This window comes from Brienomyrus brachyistius, chromosome 17 (genome assembly GCF_023856365.1).
Source record: "Brienomyrus brachyistius isolate T26 chromosome 17, BBRACH_0.4, whole genome shotgun sequence".
Classification (NCBI taxonomy): domain Eukaryota; kingdom Metazoa; phylum Chordata; class Actinopteri; order Osteoglossiformes; family Mormyridae; genus Brienomyrus; species Brienomyrus brachyistius.
The window spans coordinates 13,581,050-13,596,725 of record NC_064549.1 but is presented as its reverse complement, the minus strand read 5'-3'; the positions used below and the strand labels follow the sequence as shown (position 1 = coordinate 13,596,725).

The following is a 15,676-nucleotide window of genomic DNA, read 5'->3' as shown; positions in this document are numbered from 1 at the left end:
AGCTTTGCTCGTAGCTGCAAATGTAGCAATTGCAGGGATTGCCGTTCTCCTTGTACGTTAGAGTATTTCCTTTCTATGTTATTCCGAGAAGTGTTTTCCTGAAAGATTTTTGATCAAGTTCACAAGTTGTACATATGTTTGACTGTTGCTTCCCCCATGACCAAATTAATTGTGTTAGTAGAAGTGTATTTTAAGTAAAAGTAACTTGCAATAACAGATTTAATGAGACTCGAATGAGAAATGTTCTACTAATATAACATCTGACGTTAAACAGGTGTGGAAATTTTGTTAATCAAGATGGCACTTTCTAATTAGCTACCTATTTAGATACCTAATTAGGTTTTTCTAATTGGGTATCTAAATAGGTACTGCATTACCTAAATTTTTAATTCAGGTCGTTATAAGTGAAATTTGGCAAAGCAGAATGTAGGTAGTGTAGATTGATTTAATGAGTTGGTTTGGGATTTGCATGTCATATTATGAAGTTTGTGATTTGTGTGTATAGTTTACTAGCTAGTTGGCTAACACAGCAAACTCGAGCAGTGAGTAGCCGACTTCCAATGGTTGAAGCGAAGGACACAGAGATTTTTGACTTCATAACCGCCTCTTTATTGTTTGTAATAGGTCAGACATCTACTAAAAAAAAACCCAACCAGGCTTCTTCCAGTCTTCATTCATGGCATCTCCTTGGCGCCATGAAGAAATTTAACGTGAAAGTTTGCTTACTTTCACCAAAAATATGGTTTTATTGTTGTATTCTGAGAGCCGTTAATTATCCAGTCGCTGAGTATCCAAAGCATAGCAGTGTTTCTTGTTCTCTCTTTTCAGTGAACATGGCCACTTCATTGCAAGAAGAAACTCTCATAGTGGCAAATGACTATATGGATTTCTGCATTGGAATCAAGAAGGCACCTCCCAGCGAAGCCGCCAAAGCCATGAGATACCTGGGAAAGGATGTGGAGAGAATCTATGGGTTCAGACTGCGCCCACTTGTGCAGTTTTTCTTGGACAGCAGTGGCTTTAACATCTGGACCCAACTCTGGGTGATGCTGCAGGTGATTGGAAGGGAAGCGATGAGCTGGGGCCAAATAGTCAGCCTCTTTTCCTTCACGGGAATACTGGCCGTCCAGTTGTCTACTGGCGAAGATGATGTTGCCTGCAGTAGACGGCTGGCGGAACTTTTGACGGAAGTACTACTGACGGAAAAAGAAGAATGGATGGTCCAAAATGGAGGCTGGGTAGGTGCATGTAATTTTGCAATCAAAAACTGCTTATTTTATGTAGTTTCCTGTAAAGGAATTCAGGATTAATTTATTACACCGACATCTTTTTCAAAATCTTGTTCCTGAAATGTCTGTCTTAATATTTCAACCTGCCAGCCCAAGGTATTTATCCTCTCTCTGTCTTTTGTATAGAGCGGGTTCATTGACTACGTGCACAAAATTAGACCTGAATATCCAGTCTCACCCATGAAGACAGCTTTGCTCGTAGCTGCAAATGTAGCAATTGCAGGGATTGCCGTTCTCCTTGTACGTTAGAGTATTTCCTTTCTGTTATTCCGAGAAGTGTTTTCCTGAAAGATTTTTGATCAAGTTCACAAGTTGTACATATGTTTGACTGTTGCTTCCCCCATGACCAAATTAATTGTGTTAGTAGAAGTGTATTTTAAGTAAAAGTAACTTGCAATAACAGATTTAATGAGACTCGAATGAGAAATGTTCTACTAATATAACATCTGACGTTAAACAGGTGTGGAAATTTTGTTAATCAAGATGGCACTTTCTAATTAGCTACCTATTTAGATACCTAATTAGGTTTTTCTAATTGGGTATCTAAATAGGTACTGCATTACCTAAATTTTTAATTCAGGTCGTTATAAGTGAAATTTGGCAAAGCAGAATGTAGGTAGTGTAGATTGATTTAATGAGTTGGTTTGGGATTTGCATGTCATATTATGAAGTTTGTGATTTGTGTGTATAGTTTACTAGCTAGTTGGCTAACACAGCAAACTCGAGCAGTGAGTAGCCGACGTCCAATGGTTGAAGCGAAGGACACAGAGATTTTTGACTTCATAACCGCCTCTTTATTGTTTGTAATAGGTCAGACATCTACTAAAAAAAAACCCAACCAGGCTTCTTCCAGTCTTCATTCATGGCATCTCCTTGGCGCCATGAAGAAATTTAACGTGAAAGTTTGCTTACTTTCACCAAAAATATGGTTTTATTGTTGTATTCTGAGAGCCGTTAATTATCCAGTCGCTGAGTATCCAAAGCATAGCAGTGTTTCTTGTTCTCTCTTTTCAGTGAACATGGCCACTTCATTGCAAGAAGAAACTCTCATAGTGGCAAATGACTATATGGATTTCTGCATTGGAATCAAGAAGGCACCTCCCAGCGAAGCCGCCAAAGCCATGAGATACCTGGGAAAGGATGTGGAGAGAATCTATGGGTTCAGACTGCGCCCACTTGTGCAGTTTTTCTTGGACAGCAGTGGCTTTAACATCTGGACCCAACTCTGGGTGATGCTGGAGGTGATTGGAAGGGAAGCGATGAGCTGGGGCCAAATAGTCAGCCTCTTTTCCTTCACGGGAATACTGGCCGTCCAGTTGTCTACTGGCGAAGATGATGTTGCCTGCAGTAGACGGCTGGCGGAACTTTTGACGGAAGTACTACTGACGGAAAAAGAAGAATGGATGGTCCAAAATGGAGGCTGGGTAGGTGCATGTAATTTTGTAATCAAAAACTGCTTATTTTATGTAGTTTCCTGTAAAGGAATTCAGGATTAATTTATTACACCGACATCTTTTTCAAAATCTTGTTCCTGAAATGTCTGTCTTAATATTTCAACCTGCCAGCCCAAGGTATTTATCCTCTCTCTGTCTTTTGTATAGAGCGGGTTCATTGACTACGTGCACAAAATTAGACCTGAATATCCAGTCTCACCCATGAAGACAGCTTTGCTCGTAGCTGCAAATGTAGCAATTGCAGGGATTGCCGTTCTCCTTGTACGTTAGAGTATTTCCTTTCTATGTTATTCCGAGAAATGTTTTCCTGAAAGATTTTTGATCAAGTTCACAAGTTGTACATATGTTTGACTGTTGCTTCCCCCATGACCAAATTAATTGTGTTAGTAGAAGTGTATTTTAAGTAAAAGTAACTTGCAATAACAGATTTAATGAGACTCGAATGAGAAATGTTCTACTAATATAACATCTGACGTTAAACAGGTGTGGAAATTTTGTTAATCAAGATGGCACTTTCAAATTAGCTACCTATTTAGATACTTAATTAGGTTTTTCTAATTGGGTATCTAAATAGGTACTGCATTACCTAAATTTTTAATTCAGGTCGTTATAAGTGAAATTTGGCATAACAGAATGTAGGTAGTGTAGATTGATTTAATGAGTTGGCTTGGGATTTGCATGTCATATTATGAAGTTTGTGATTTGTGTGTATAGTTTACTAGCTAGTTGGCTAACACAGCAAACTCGAGCAGTGAGTAGCCGACTTCCAATGGTTGAAGCGAAGGACACAGAGATTTTTGACTTCATAACCGCCTCTTTATTGTTTGTAATAGGTCAGACATCTACTAAAAAAAAACCCAACCAGGCTTCTTCCAGTCTTCATTCATGGCATCTCCTTGGCGCCATGAAGAAATTTAACGTGAAAGTTTGCTTACTTTCACCAAAAATATGGTTTTATTGTTGTATTCTGAGAGCCGTTAATTATCCAGTCGCTGAGTATCCAAAGCATAGCAGTGTTTCTTGTTCTCTCTTTTCAGTGAACATGGCCACTTCATTGCAGGAAGAAACTCTCATAGTGGCAAATGACTATATGGATTTCTGCATTGGAATCAAGAAGGCACCTCCCAGCGAAGCCGCCAAAGCCATGAGATACCTGGGAAAGGATGTGGAGAGAATCTATGGGTTCAGACTGCGCCCACTTGTGCAGTTTTTCTTGGACAGCAGTGGCTTTAACATCTGGACCCAACTCTGGGTGATGCTGGAGGTGATTGGAAGGGAAGCGATGAGCTGGGGCCAAATAGTCAGCCTCTTTTCCTTCACGGGAATACTGGCCGTCCAGTTGTCTACTGGCGAAGATGATGTTGCCTGCAGTAGACGGCTGGCGGAACTTTTGACGGAAGTACTACTGACGGAAAAAGAAGAATGGATGGTCCAAAATGGAGGCTGGGTAGGTGCATGTAATTTTGTAATCAAAAACTGCTTATTTTATGTAGTTTCCTGTAAAGGAATTCAGGATTAATTTATTACACCGACATCTTTTTCAAAATCTTGTTCCTGAAATGTCTGTCTTAATATTTCAACCTGCCAGCCCAAGGTATTTATCCTCTCTCTGTCTTTTGTATAGAGCGGGTTCATTGACTACGTGCACAAAATTAGACCTGAATATCCAGTCTCACCCATGAAGACAGCTTTGCTCGTAGCTGCAAATGTAGCAATTGCAGGGATTGCCGTTCTCCTTGTACGTTAGAGTATTTCCTTTCTATGTTATTCCGAGAAATGTTTTCCTGAAAGATTTTTGATCAAGTTCACAAGTTGTACATATGTTTGACTGTTGCTTCCCCCATGACCAAATTAATTGTGTTAGTAGAAGTGTATTTTAAGTAAAAGTAACTTGCAATAACAGATTTAATGAGACTCGAATGAGAAATGTTCTACTAATATAACATCTGACGTTAAACAGGTGTGGAAATTTTGTTAATCAAGATGGCACTTTCAAATTAGCTACCTATTTAGATACTTAATTAGGTTTTTCTAATTGGGTATCTAAATAGGTACTGCATTACCTAAATTTTTAATTCAGGTCGTTATAAGTGAAATTTGGCATAACAGAATGTAGGTAGTGTAGATTGATTTAATGAGTTGGCTTGGGATTTGCATGTCATATTATGAAGTTTGTGATTTGTGTGTATAGTTTACTAGCTAGTTGGCTAACACAGCAAACTCGAGCAGTGAGTAGCCGACTTCCAATGGTTGAAGCGAAGGACACAGAGATTTTTGACTTCATAACCGCCTCTTTATTGTTTGTAATAGGTCAGACATCTACTAAAAAAAAACCCAACCAGGCTTCTTCCAGTCTTCATTCATGGCATCTCCTTGGCGCCATGAAGAAATTTAACGTGAAAGTTTGCTTACTTTCACCAAAAATATGGTTTTATTGTTGTATTCTGAGAGCCGTTAATTATCCAGTCGCTGAGTATCCAAAGCATAGCAGTGTTTCTTGTTCTCTCTTTTCAGTGAACATGGCCACTTCATTGCAGGAAGAAACTCTCATAGTGGCAAATGACTATATGGATTTCTGCATTGGAATCAAGAAGGCACCTCCCAGCGAAGCCGCCAAAGCCATGAGATACCTGGGAAAGGATGTGGAGAGAATCTATGGGTTCAGACTGCGCCCACTTGTGCAGTTTTTCTTGGACAGCAGTGGCTTTAACATCTGGACCCAACTCTGGGTGATGCTGGAGGTGATTGGAAGGGAAGCGATGAGCTGGGGCCAAATAGTCAGCCTCTTTTCCTTCACGGGAATACTGGCCGTCCAGTTGTCTACTGGCGAAGATGATGTTGCCTGCAGTAGACGGCTGGCGGAACTTTTGACGGAAGTACTACTGATGGAAAAAGAAGAATGGATGGTCCAAAATGGAGGCTGGGTAGGTGCATGTAATTTTGTAATCAAAAACTGCTTATTTTATGTAGTTTCCTGTAAAGGAATTCAGGATTAATTTATTACACCGACATCTTTTTCAAAATCTTGTTCCTGAAATGTCTGTCTTAATATTTCAACCTGCCAGCCCAAGGTATTTATCCTCTCTCTGTCTTTTGTATAGAGCGGGTTCATTGACTACGTGCACAAAATTAGACCTGAATATCCAGTCTCACCCATGAAGACAGCTTTGCTCGTAGCTGCAAATGTAGCAATTGCAGGGATTGCCGTTCTCCTTGTACGTTAGAGTATTTCCTTTCTATGTTATTCCGAGAAATGTTTTCCTGAAAGATTTTTGATCAAGTTCACAAGTTGTACATATGTTTGACTGTTGCTTCCCCCATGACCAAATTAATTGTGTTAGTAGAAGTGTATTTTAAGTAAAAGTAACTTGCAATAACAGATTTAATGAGACTCGAATGAGAAATGTTCTACTAATATAACATCTGACGTTAAACAGGTGTGGAAATTTTGTTAATCAAGATGGCACTTTCAAATTAGCTACCTATTTAGATACTTAATTAGGTTTTTCTAATTGGGTATCTAAATAGGTACTGCATTACCTAAATTTTTAATTCAGGTCGTTATAAGTGAAATTTGGCATAACAGAATGTAGGTAGTGTAGATTGATTTAATGAGTTGGCTTGGGATTTGCATGTCATATTATGAAGTTTGTGATTTGTGTGTATAGTTTACTAGCTAGTTGGCTAACACAGCAAACTCGAGCAGTGAGTAGCCGACTTCCAATGGTTGAAGCGAAGGACACAGAGATTTTTGACTTCATAACCGCCTCTTTATTGTTTGTAATAGGTCAGACATCTACTAAAAAAAAACCCAACCAGGCTTCTTCCAGTCTTCATTCATGGCATCTCCTTGGCGCCATGAAGAAATTTAACGTGAAAGTTTGCTTACTTTCACCAAAAATATGGTTTGATTGTTGTATTCTGAGAGCCGTTAATTATCCAGTCGCTGAGTATCCAAAGCATAGCAGTGTTTCTTGTTCTCTCTTTTCAGTGAACATGGCCACTTCATTGCAGGAAGAAACTCTCATAGTGGCAAATGACTATATGGATTTCTGCATTGGAATCAAGAAGGCACCTCCCAGCGAAGCCGCCAAAGCCATGAGATACCTGGGAAAGGATGTGGAGAGAATCTATGGGTTCAGACTGCACCCACTTGTGCAGTTTTTCTTGGACAGCAGTGGCTTTAACATCTGGACCCAACTCTGGGTGATGCTGGAGGTGATTGGAAGGGAAGCGATGAGCTGGGGCCAAATAGTCAGCCTCTTTTCCTTCACGGGAATACTGGCCGTCCAGTTGTCTACTGGCGAAGATGATGTTGCCTGCAGTAGACGGCTGGCGGAACTTTTGACGGAAGTACTACTGACGGAAAAAGAAGAATGGATGGTCCAAAATGGAGGCTGGGTAGGTGCATGTAATTTTGTAATCAAAAACTGCTTATTTTATGTAGTTTCCTGTAAAGGAATTCAGGATTAATTTATTACACCGACATCTTTTTCAAAATCTTGTTCCTGAAATGTCTGTCTTAATATTTCAACCTGCCAGCCCAAGGTATTTATCCTCTCTCTGTCTTTTGTATAGAGCGGGTTCATTGACTACGTGCACAAAATTAGACCTGAATATCCAGTCTCACCCATGAAGACAGCTTTGCTCGTAGCTGCAAATGTAGCAATTGCAGGGATTGCCGTTCTCCTTGTACGTTAGAGTATTTCCTTTCTATGTTATTCCGAGAAGTGTTTTCCTGAAAGATTTTTGATCAAGTTCACAAGTTGTACATATGTTTGACTGTTGCTTCCCCCATGACCAAATTAATTGTGTTAGTAGAAGTGTATTTTAAGTAAAAGTAACTTGCAATAACAGATTTAATGAGACTCGAATGAGAAATGTTCTACTAATATAACATCTGACGTTAAACAGGTGTGGAAATTTTGTTAATCAAGATGGCACTTTCTAATTAGCTACCTATTTAGATACCTAATTAGGTTTTTCTAATTGGGTATCTAAATAGGTACTGCATTACCTAAATTTTTAATTCAGGTCGTTATAAGTGAAATTTGGCAAAGCAGAATGTAGGTAGTGTAGATTGATTTAATGAGTTGGTTTGGGATTTGCATGTCATATTATGAAGTTTGTGATTTGTGTGTATAGTTTACTAGCTAGTTGGCTAACACAGCAAACTCGAGCAGTGAGTAGCCGACTTCCAATGGTTGAAGCGAAGGACACAGAGATTTTTGACTTCATAACCGCCTCTTTATTGTTTGTAATAGGTCAGACATCTACTAAAAAAAAACCCAACCAGGCTTCTTCCAGTCTTCATTCATGGCATCTCCTTGGCGCCATGAAGAAATTTAACGTGAAAGTTTGCTTACTTTCACCAAAAATATGGTTTGATTGTTGTATTCTGAGAGCCGTTAATTATCCAGTCGCTGAGTATCCAAAGCATAGCAGTGTTTCTTGTTCTCTCTTTTCAGTGAACATGGCCACTTCATTGCAGGAAGAAACTCTCATAGTGGCAAATGACTATATGGATTTCTGCATTGGAATCAAGAAGGCACCTCCCAGCGAAGCCGCCAAAGCCATGAGATACCTGGGAAAGGATGTGGAGAGAATCTATGGGTTCAGACTGCACCCACTTGTGCAGTTTTTCTTGGACAGCAGTGGCTTTAACATCTGGACCCAACTCTGGGTGATGCTGGAGGTGATTGGAAGGGAAGCGATGAGCTGGGGCCAAATAGTCAGCCTCTTTTCCTTCACGGGAATACTGGCCGTCCAGTTGTCTACTGGCGAAGATGATGTTGCCTGCAGTAGACGGCTGGCGGAACTTTTGACGGAAGTACTACTGACGGAAAAAGAAGAATGGATGGTCCAAAATGGAGGCTGGGTAGGTGCATGTAATTTTGTAATCAAAAACTGCTTATTTTATGTAGTTTCCTGTAAAGGAATTCAGGATTAATTTATTACACCGACATCTTTTTCAAAATCTTGTTCCTGAAATGTCTGTCTTAATATTTCAACCTGCCAGCCCAAGGTATTTATCCTCTCTCTGTCTTTTGTATAGAGCGGGTTCATTGACTACGTGCACAAAATTAGACCTGAATATCCAGTCTCACCCATGAAGACAGCTTTGCTCGTAGCTGCAAATGTAGCAATTGCAGGGATTGCCGTTCTCCTTGTACGTTAGAGTATTTCCTTTCTATGTTATTCCGAGAAGTGTTTTCCTGAAGGATTTTTGATCAAGTTCACAAGTTGTACATATGTTTGACTGTTGCTTCCCCCATGACCAAATTAATTGTGTTAGTAGAAGTGTATTTTAAGTAAAAGTAACTTGCAATAACAGATTTAATGAGACTCGAATGAGAAATGTTCTACTAATATAACATCTGACGTTAAACAGGTGTGGAAATTTTGTTAATCAAGATGGCAATTTCTAATTAGCTACCTATTTAGATACCTAATTAGGTTTTTCTAATTGGGTATCTAAATACATACTGCATTACCTAAATTTTTAATTCAGGTCGTTATAAGTGAAATTTGGCATAACAGAATGTAGGTAGTGTAGATTGATTTAATGAGTTGGTTTGGGATTTGCATGTCATATTATGAAGTTTGTGATTTGTGTGTATAGTTTACTAGCTAGTTGGCTAACACAGCAAACTCGAGCAGTGAGTAGCCGACTTCCAATGGTTGAAGCGAAGGACACAGAGATTTTTGACTTCATAACCGCCTCTTTATTGTTTGTAATAGGTCAGACATCTACTAAAAAAAAACCCAACCAGGCTTCTTCCAGTCTTCATTCATGGCATCTCCTTGGCGCCATGAAGAAATTTAACGTGAAAGTTTGCTTACTTTCACCAAAAATATGGTTTTATTGTTGTATTCTGAGAGCCGTTAATTATCCAGTCGCTGAGTATCCAAAGCATAGCAGTGTTTCTTGTTCTCTCTTTTCAGTGAACATGGCCACTTCATTGCAGGAAGAAACTCTCATAGTGGCAAATGACTATATGGATTTCTGCATTGGAATCAAGAAGGCACCTCCCAGCGAAGCCGCCAAAGCCATGCGATACCTGGGAAAGGATGTGGAGAGAATCTATGGGTTCAGACTGCGCCCTCTTGTGCAGTTTTTCTTGAACAGCAGTGGCTTTGATACATGGTCCAAACTCAGGAGTGTGATGCTGGAGGTGGTTGGAAGGGAAGGGATGAGCTGGGGCCAAATTGTCAGCCTCTTTTCCTTCACGGGAATACTGGCCGTTCAGTTGTATACCGGTGAAGAAGATGTCGCCTGCAGTAGACGGCTGGCGGAGATTTTGACAGAAGTACTAATTGGAGAAAAAGAAGAATGGATGGTTCAAAATGGAGGCTGGGTAGGTGCATGTAATTTTGTAATCAAAAACTGCTTATTTTATGTAGTGTCCTGTAAAGGAATTCAGGGTTAATTTATTACACCAAGACATCTTTTTTTAAAATTTTGTTCCTGAAATGTTCTGTCTTGATATTTCAGCCTGCCAGCCCAAGGTATTTATCCTCTCTCTGTCTCTTGTGTAGAGGGGGTTCATCAAGTATGTTCAGAAAATCAGACCAGAATATCCAGTCTCACCCATGAAGACAGCTTTCCTCATTACTACAAATATAGCAATTGCAGGTATTGCCTTCCTCCTTGTACGTTAGAGTATTTCCTTTCTATGTTATTCAGAGAAATGTTTAAGTTAGAAATTACCTATAGTCTGTTTGGTATATTTGTTTCATTTTATGACATTGTTATCCGTACAGTGGTACAGTAAAAAATCTTCAAAAAAATGTTAATAGTTATAATCAAATTAATTGTGTTAGTAGACGTGTATTTTAAGTTTTAAGTAACTTGCAATAACAGATTTAATGAGACTCGAATGAGAAATATTCTACTAATATAACGTCTGACGTTAAACAGGTGTGGAAATTTTGTTAATCAAGATGGCACTTTCTAATTAGCTACCTATTTAGATACCTAATTAGGTTTTTCTAATTGGGTATCTAAATACATACTGCATTACCTAAATTTTTAATTCAGGTCGTTATAAGTGAAATTTGGCATAACAGAATGTAGGTAGTGTAGATTGATTTAATGAGTTGGTTTGGGATTTGCATGTCATATTATGAAGTTTGTGATTTGTGTGTATAGTTTACTAGCTAGTTGGCTAACACAGCAAACTCGAGCAGTGAGTAGCCAACTTCCAGTGGTTGAAGCGAAGGACAGAGATTTTTGACTTCATAACCGCCTCTTTATTGTTTGTAATAGGTCAGATATCTACTAAAAAAAAAAACCAACCAGGCTTCTTCCAGTCTTCATTCATGATCTTCAAGAACCTGCCCGGAACATCAGTTTCCTAGATGGGACATATTATTTGAAACGTGCATTATCTGTCCTGGATTGTTACATTGAATAAAACTCGTATTATCCAAAAAACTCTAAAACTGACTTGATGGTTCATTTCTGTGAATGTTTCTATAAAAGAATGTGCCATTCATTAGATTCTCAGATGGTTTTTCTTTATTAACACTTTTGAAAAATACGACTCCTGAGAAATGGACTTTTCCCAGCCAAACTGGACTACATTGTTCATAGACTTGTTATAATGAAAAATGTATTTAAAAGAAAAAGCATTACTAATAAATATAAATTATCATTCACATCACGCTTGCTGATGATCAATTAATCAAGTGCATTTGATTAGCAGTGCCTGGCAAAATAGCAGTTTTTCACACATGGCTTCTACAGTTTGGCTTAATTTTTGTTCAATAAATCATGACACGGTGTTATATGTTATGTGTTGTTGTTCATCTGAGGTTATATTTACCGAATTTTAAGACCACATGATTTCTTATTATGTTCTGATATGTGAAACCTAACAGTTGAAAGTGGGTGTACTTTCATTTTCATATAACTGAGCCTGGCAAATCCACCATTATAATAGCAATTGGCCAAGGTAAAAACACACCTGGCTCTTAAATGAAATGGGAGATCACACTTTGATTGGTTAATGGCATGTTACACCCCAAACACACCCATGACTAATTACAAGACTTAGTACAACCCTTTTGGACCATGCACCTGGCATGTGCATCAGGCCATGTGCATCTGTTGTGACCATGTATCGGTAAAATAGGGTCCTCAGTATATTTTTAATGAGGGAAACCTTTATACAGTAGGTGTGTTTTGGGCTTCACCCTCCTGTTAGAACCTAGTTATGTCTGAACCACATCAGGCAGACTGAATAAACCTAAGAGACTTGATCGGAGAGAAGTGAAGTTTTATGTACATATAAAATATAGATTGGCCTATCAGTTGGACACACAGCACCCGAACTTGAACATATCTTCATTATACACTTACTTTATCAAAAAACTGGGGATAGCCTTTAAAGGAGAAGGCAAAATAATCCTTTATGACACAGGCATACCCTTTGTTCTAAAAATGAAATATAAACGCAATGATCTGTGACATAAGAGTTGTGAGTTTAATTAACAGTTAAAACTATGGCAGTAGTGAAACCTCATTTATTTTGTTAATGTACCAAGTAGGGTCTGTCTTGTCCTGGGTCAGGCCAGCTGCAGTTTTCTTGTCCTTAGCTCTCTGAGTTATGATATAATGAAAAACGCTGATCATTTTCCACTAATGAACTGATTTATTTATAGTATATCAAATTAAGAAAAACAAACGAACTCCCATAGAGATCACATTATTCTCTCTCTCCCTTAAAACTCCCTTTCAAAATTCAGTGTAACAGCACAACAAAATTGTTAATTCAGCACCGCAAAAAACTGCTGCTTCTATAAACCTGTATATTAAATGTATTCGCGTATAGAGTCTGGCTGCCGATCGAGAGTGTCGGCGTTTCAGGCTTCACAGAGAACTCTAAATATCGGCAAATCTACAAAAACAAAAGGTGAAACCGTTGAAACTTTGGAAATGAAATGAAACAGTAAGTTTTTGTATGCCATTTTTGCTAATCGAGTGCGCTTAAAAGTCTGCCAAAATCATATGGCCTAGGTTGTTTGTGTCTATAGTATTTATACACGAGTAATGAACAAATTAACTGTGGGATTTTTAAAGTGCTTATGTAAGTGACGAGTAATAAGAATTATTTTTAATTTTTAGATTGTATTTTACGATGTTTTGCTTGCAATCCAATGCTGGCTTATTTAGACACGTTGTCTCGTTCTAAAAACGTTGTATCTGCCGTCGACAGTCGGGAAAGAATTTCAAGAGAAACTCGTTCGTATTACATAAGTATAAAACAAACGTTACGAATATATACGTATATATTCAAAAGAAACTGGTGGTACAGTACTTAAATTTAATATTGCTTAACGTAGCATTGTTTAGGCGGGAGCGAGAGAGGCTCGAAGCTACACCTTTTTCTCTCGTGAGGATCGATAACTCATCTGTATTCGGCAAGTGAGACTTTTATTTTTTTAAACCTAAAAAGTTCTATAATTAGACGGGACATTTGGTAAGACATTTCGCAAAGCAGTCATAATGTAGGTGACTCAAATTTTGTTTCATATTTGGATTTTAGAGATACAATTTTTCACCTTTAAAAACGATTTGACCACGGTTTGTTAGCGTTTGGACTCGTTAGCTGACTATGATAAGCTGCTAGGTTTGTGTTTTTAACAGACATGAGAATCTAAGGTTCAATGTTAAGAGACCGAGTATGATTCAAAATATATATATATTTCTGACATGACTTATTCAGGATTGCAAACTCTCGTGTATCCGATGACGCTTTCAGACTCAAGCTCACGCAAGAAATCATACAGATTCCAATACAAATTACAAATATTTATCGTTCCATTATAAACCTAAAATTAGCTACATCAAAACGTGGGGGTAGTTTGCAAACCTTACAAAAAAATGTTACCTACGTGTAACGCGTGTGGAGACTTAACTGGAATTTAAAATCTCACGCCAGCCAAGTGAGCAAAAAAAGTATTTATACACGAGTAATGAACAAATTAACTGTGGGATTTTTAAAGTGCTTATGTAAGTGACGAGTAATAAGAATTATTTTTAATTTTTAGATTGTATTTTACGATGTTTTGCTTGCAATCCAATGCTGGCTTATTTAGACACGTTGTCTCGTTCTAAAAACGTTGTATCTGCCGTCGACAGTCGGGAAAGAATTTCAAGAGAAACTCGTTCGTATTACATAAGTATAAAACAAACGTTACGAATATATACGTATATATTCAAAAGAAACTGGTAGTACAGTACGTAAGGAATAATTGACGACGGGCCGTTGAATTATTAGAAAATAATGCACACCCGAGGTGGTAATGCGGCCACGACGCGAAGCGGAATTATTCCGCTTATACTACGGTTGCCACACCGCAAGACATCGATCAGATGATATATTTCAAGGGATTCGTCCGGTTTTTCTACTTAAATCGCTATTGTGAGTAGGATTATTTCTTCCGCATCTCATCCAACGACTCTTTTGCTAGTTCCAAAACGTCATTTTAAAGATGGCAATGGAGGCTTGAGCCGTTGATAGCAGACTAATGCAGTTAATAATGAAGTTATTAGAAAGAGAGCGAGAGAGACAGAGGAAGAGAAACAGAGAGAGAGAGAGAGCTTGTATGAATTAGGCTACCTTTGTGTGTCCCTCAACAGTGTTCTGAAGCACCGTCTCTAAACTGTAAGTCTGCTTTAAGATGCAGCGCTGTTATTACCTCGCTAGTGAGAAATGTCATGTGTAGCCTTTAAGTTGGTACACTAGGCTAACTAATACTGCTGCAGCCCAGTTGTTGAAAGTTTCATATTCACCGTAAATATTAAAATTTACTTTCGGAAAATCGTCTGTCATGTTGTTGTTTTTGTTAGTCCTGCGTGCTGTATAGGTACTGTATGCTAATTTCCGTTATTACAGTTAACTATGCGAAGTGATATGGAACTGTAATGCGGTCAAGAGAGCTACCTGGAACTACGTTCGCCGTGCGGTTATCTGAAAATAATTGCACACCTCAGAACGTTCGTCAGCCAATCAGATTCAAGCATTCAACCGCCCCGTAGTATAATTAAATTTAAAATTGCTTAACGTAGCATTGTTTAGGCGGGAGCGAGAGAGGCTCGAAGCTACACCTTTTTCTCTCGTGAGGATCGATAACTCATCTGTATTCGGCAAGTGAGACTTTTATTTTTTTTAAACCTAAAAAGTTCTATAATTAGACGGGACATTTGGTAAGACATTTCGCAAAGCAGTCATAATGTAGGTGACTCAAATTTTGTTTCATATTTGGATTTTAGAGATACAATTTTTCACCTTTAAAAACGATTTGACCACTGTTAGCGTTTGGACTCGTTAGCTGACTATGATAAGCTGCTAGGTTTGTGTTTTTAACAGACATGAGAATCTAAGGTACAATGTTAAGAGACCGAGTATAATTCAAAATATATATATATTTCTGACATGACTTATTCAGGATTGCAAACTCTCGTGTATCCGATGACGCTTTCAGACTCAAGCTCACGCAAGAAATCATACAGATTCCAATACAAATTACAAATATTTATCGTTCCATTATAAACCTAAAATTAGCTACATCAAAACGTGGGGGTAGTTTGCAAACCTTACAAAAAATGTTACCTACGTGTAATTCGTGTGGAGACTTAACTGGAATTTAAATCTCACTCCAGCCAAGTGAGCAAATTAGGCTATTTTTTCGTTGACATATCGGAAAACAGGTGTTTCAGAGCAATTTTAGGCAAACAAGAATGGCAACTGAAGGAGTTGGTGAATGACTCACAATGAATCTTTTAGATGAAATGTCCTGAACTATTTGCCCATCTCTAATACCCACGGTGTATCCTGACCATGCGCGAATGCATCAACATGTCAGATAACGATCTTTGCTTCCAGTGGGCGGGACGGTGCGACGTAAATTGCCTTTTTTGTTCAC

At 38.4% G+C, this 15,676-nt stretch overlaps 1 protein-coding gene across 2 annotated transcripts in view; it reads left to right on the top strand.

The window, feature by feature from the left end:
* The window catches only part of LOC125711553 (anti-apoptotic protein NR13-like), a 43,540-nt gene extending 33,103 nt beyond the window's left edge, over positions 1-10,437 (top strand). The window contains exons 1-2 of one of the 2 annotated variants that reach the window (XM_048980552.1): positions 9,655-10,101; positions 10,283-10,437. In XM_048980552.1, coding sequence (XP_048836509.1) covers positions 9,694-10,101; positions 10,283-10,405 — 531 coding nt within the window. In that variant the 5' untranslated portion in view covers positions 9,655-9,693 and the 3' untranslated portion in view covers positions 10,406-10,437. Of the gene's footprint in view, positions 1-9,654; positions 10,102-10,282 lie in introns of those variants that run through there. The other variant, XM_048980553.1, reaches the window with a different exon arrangement.
* Positions 10,438-15,676: the final 5,239 nt, after the last annotated feature.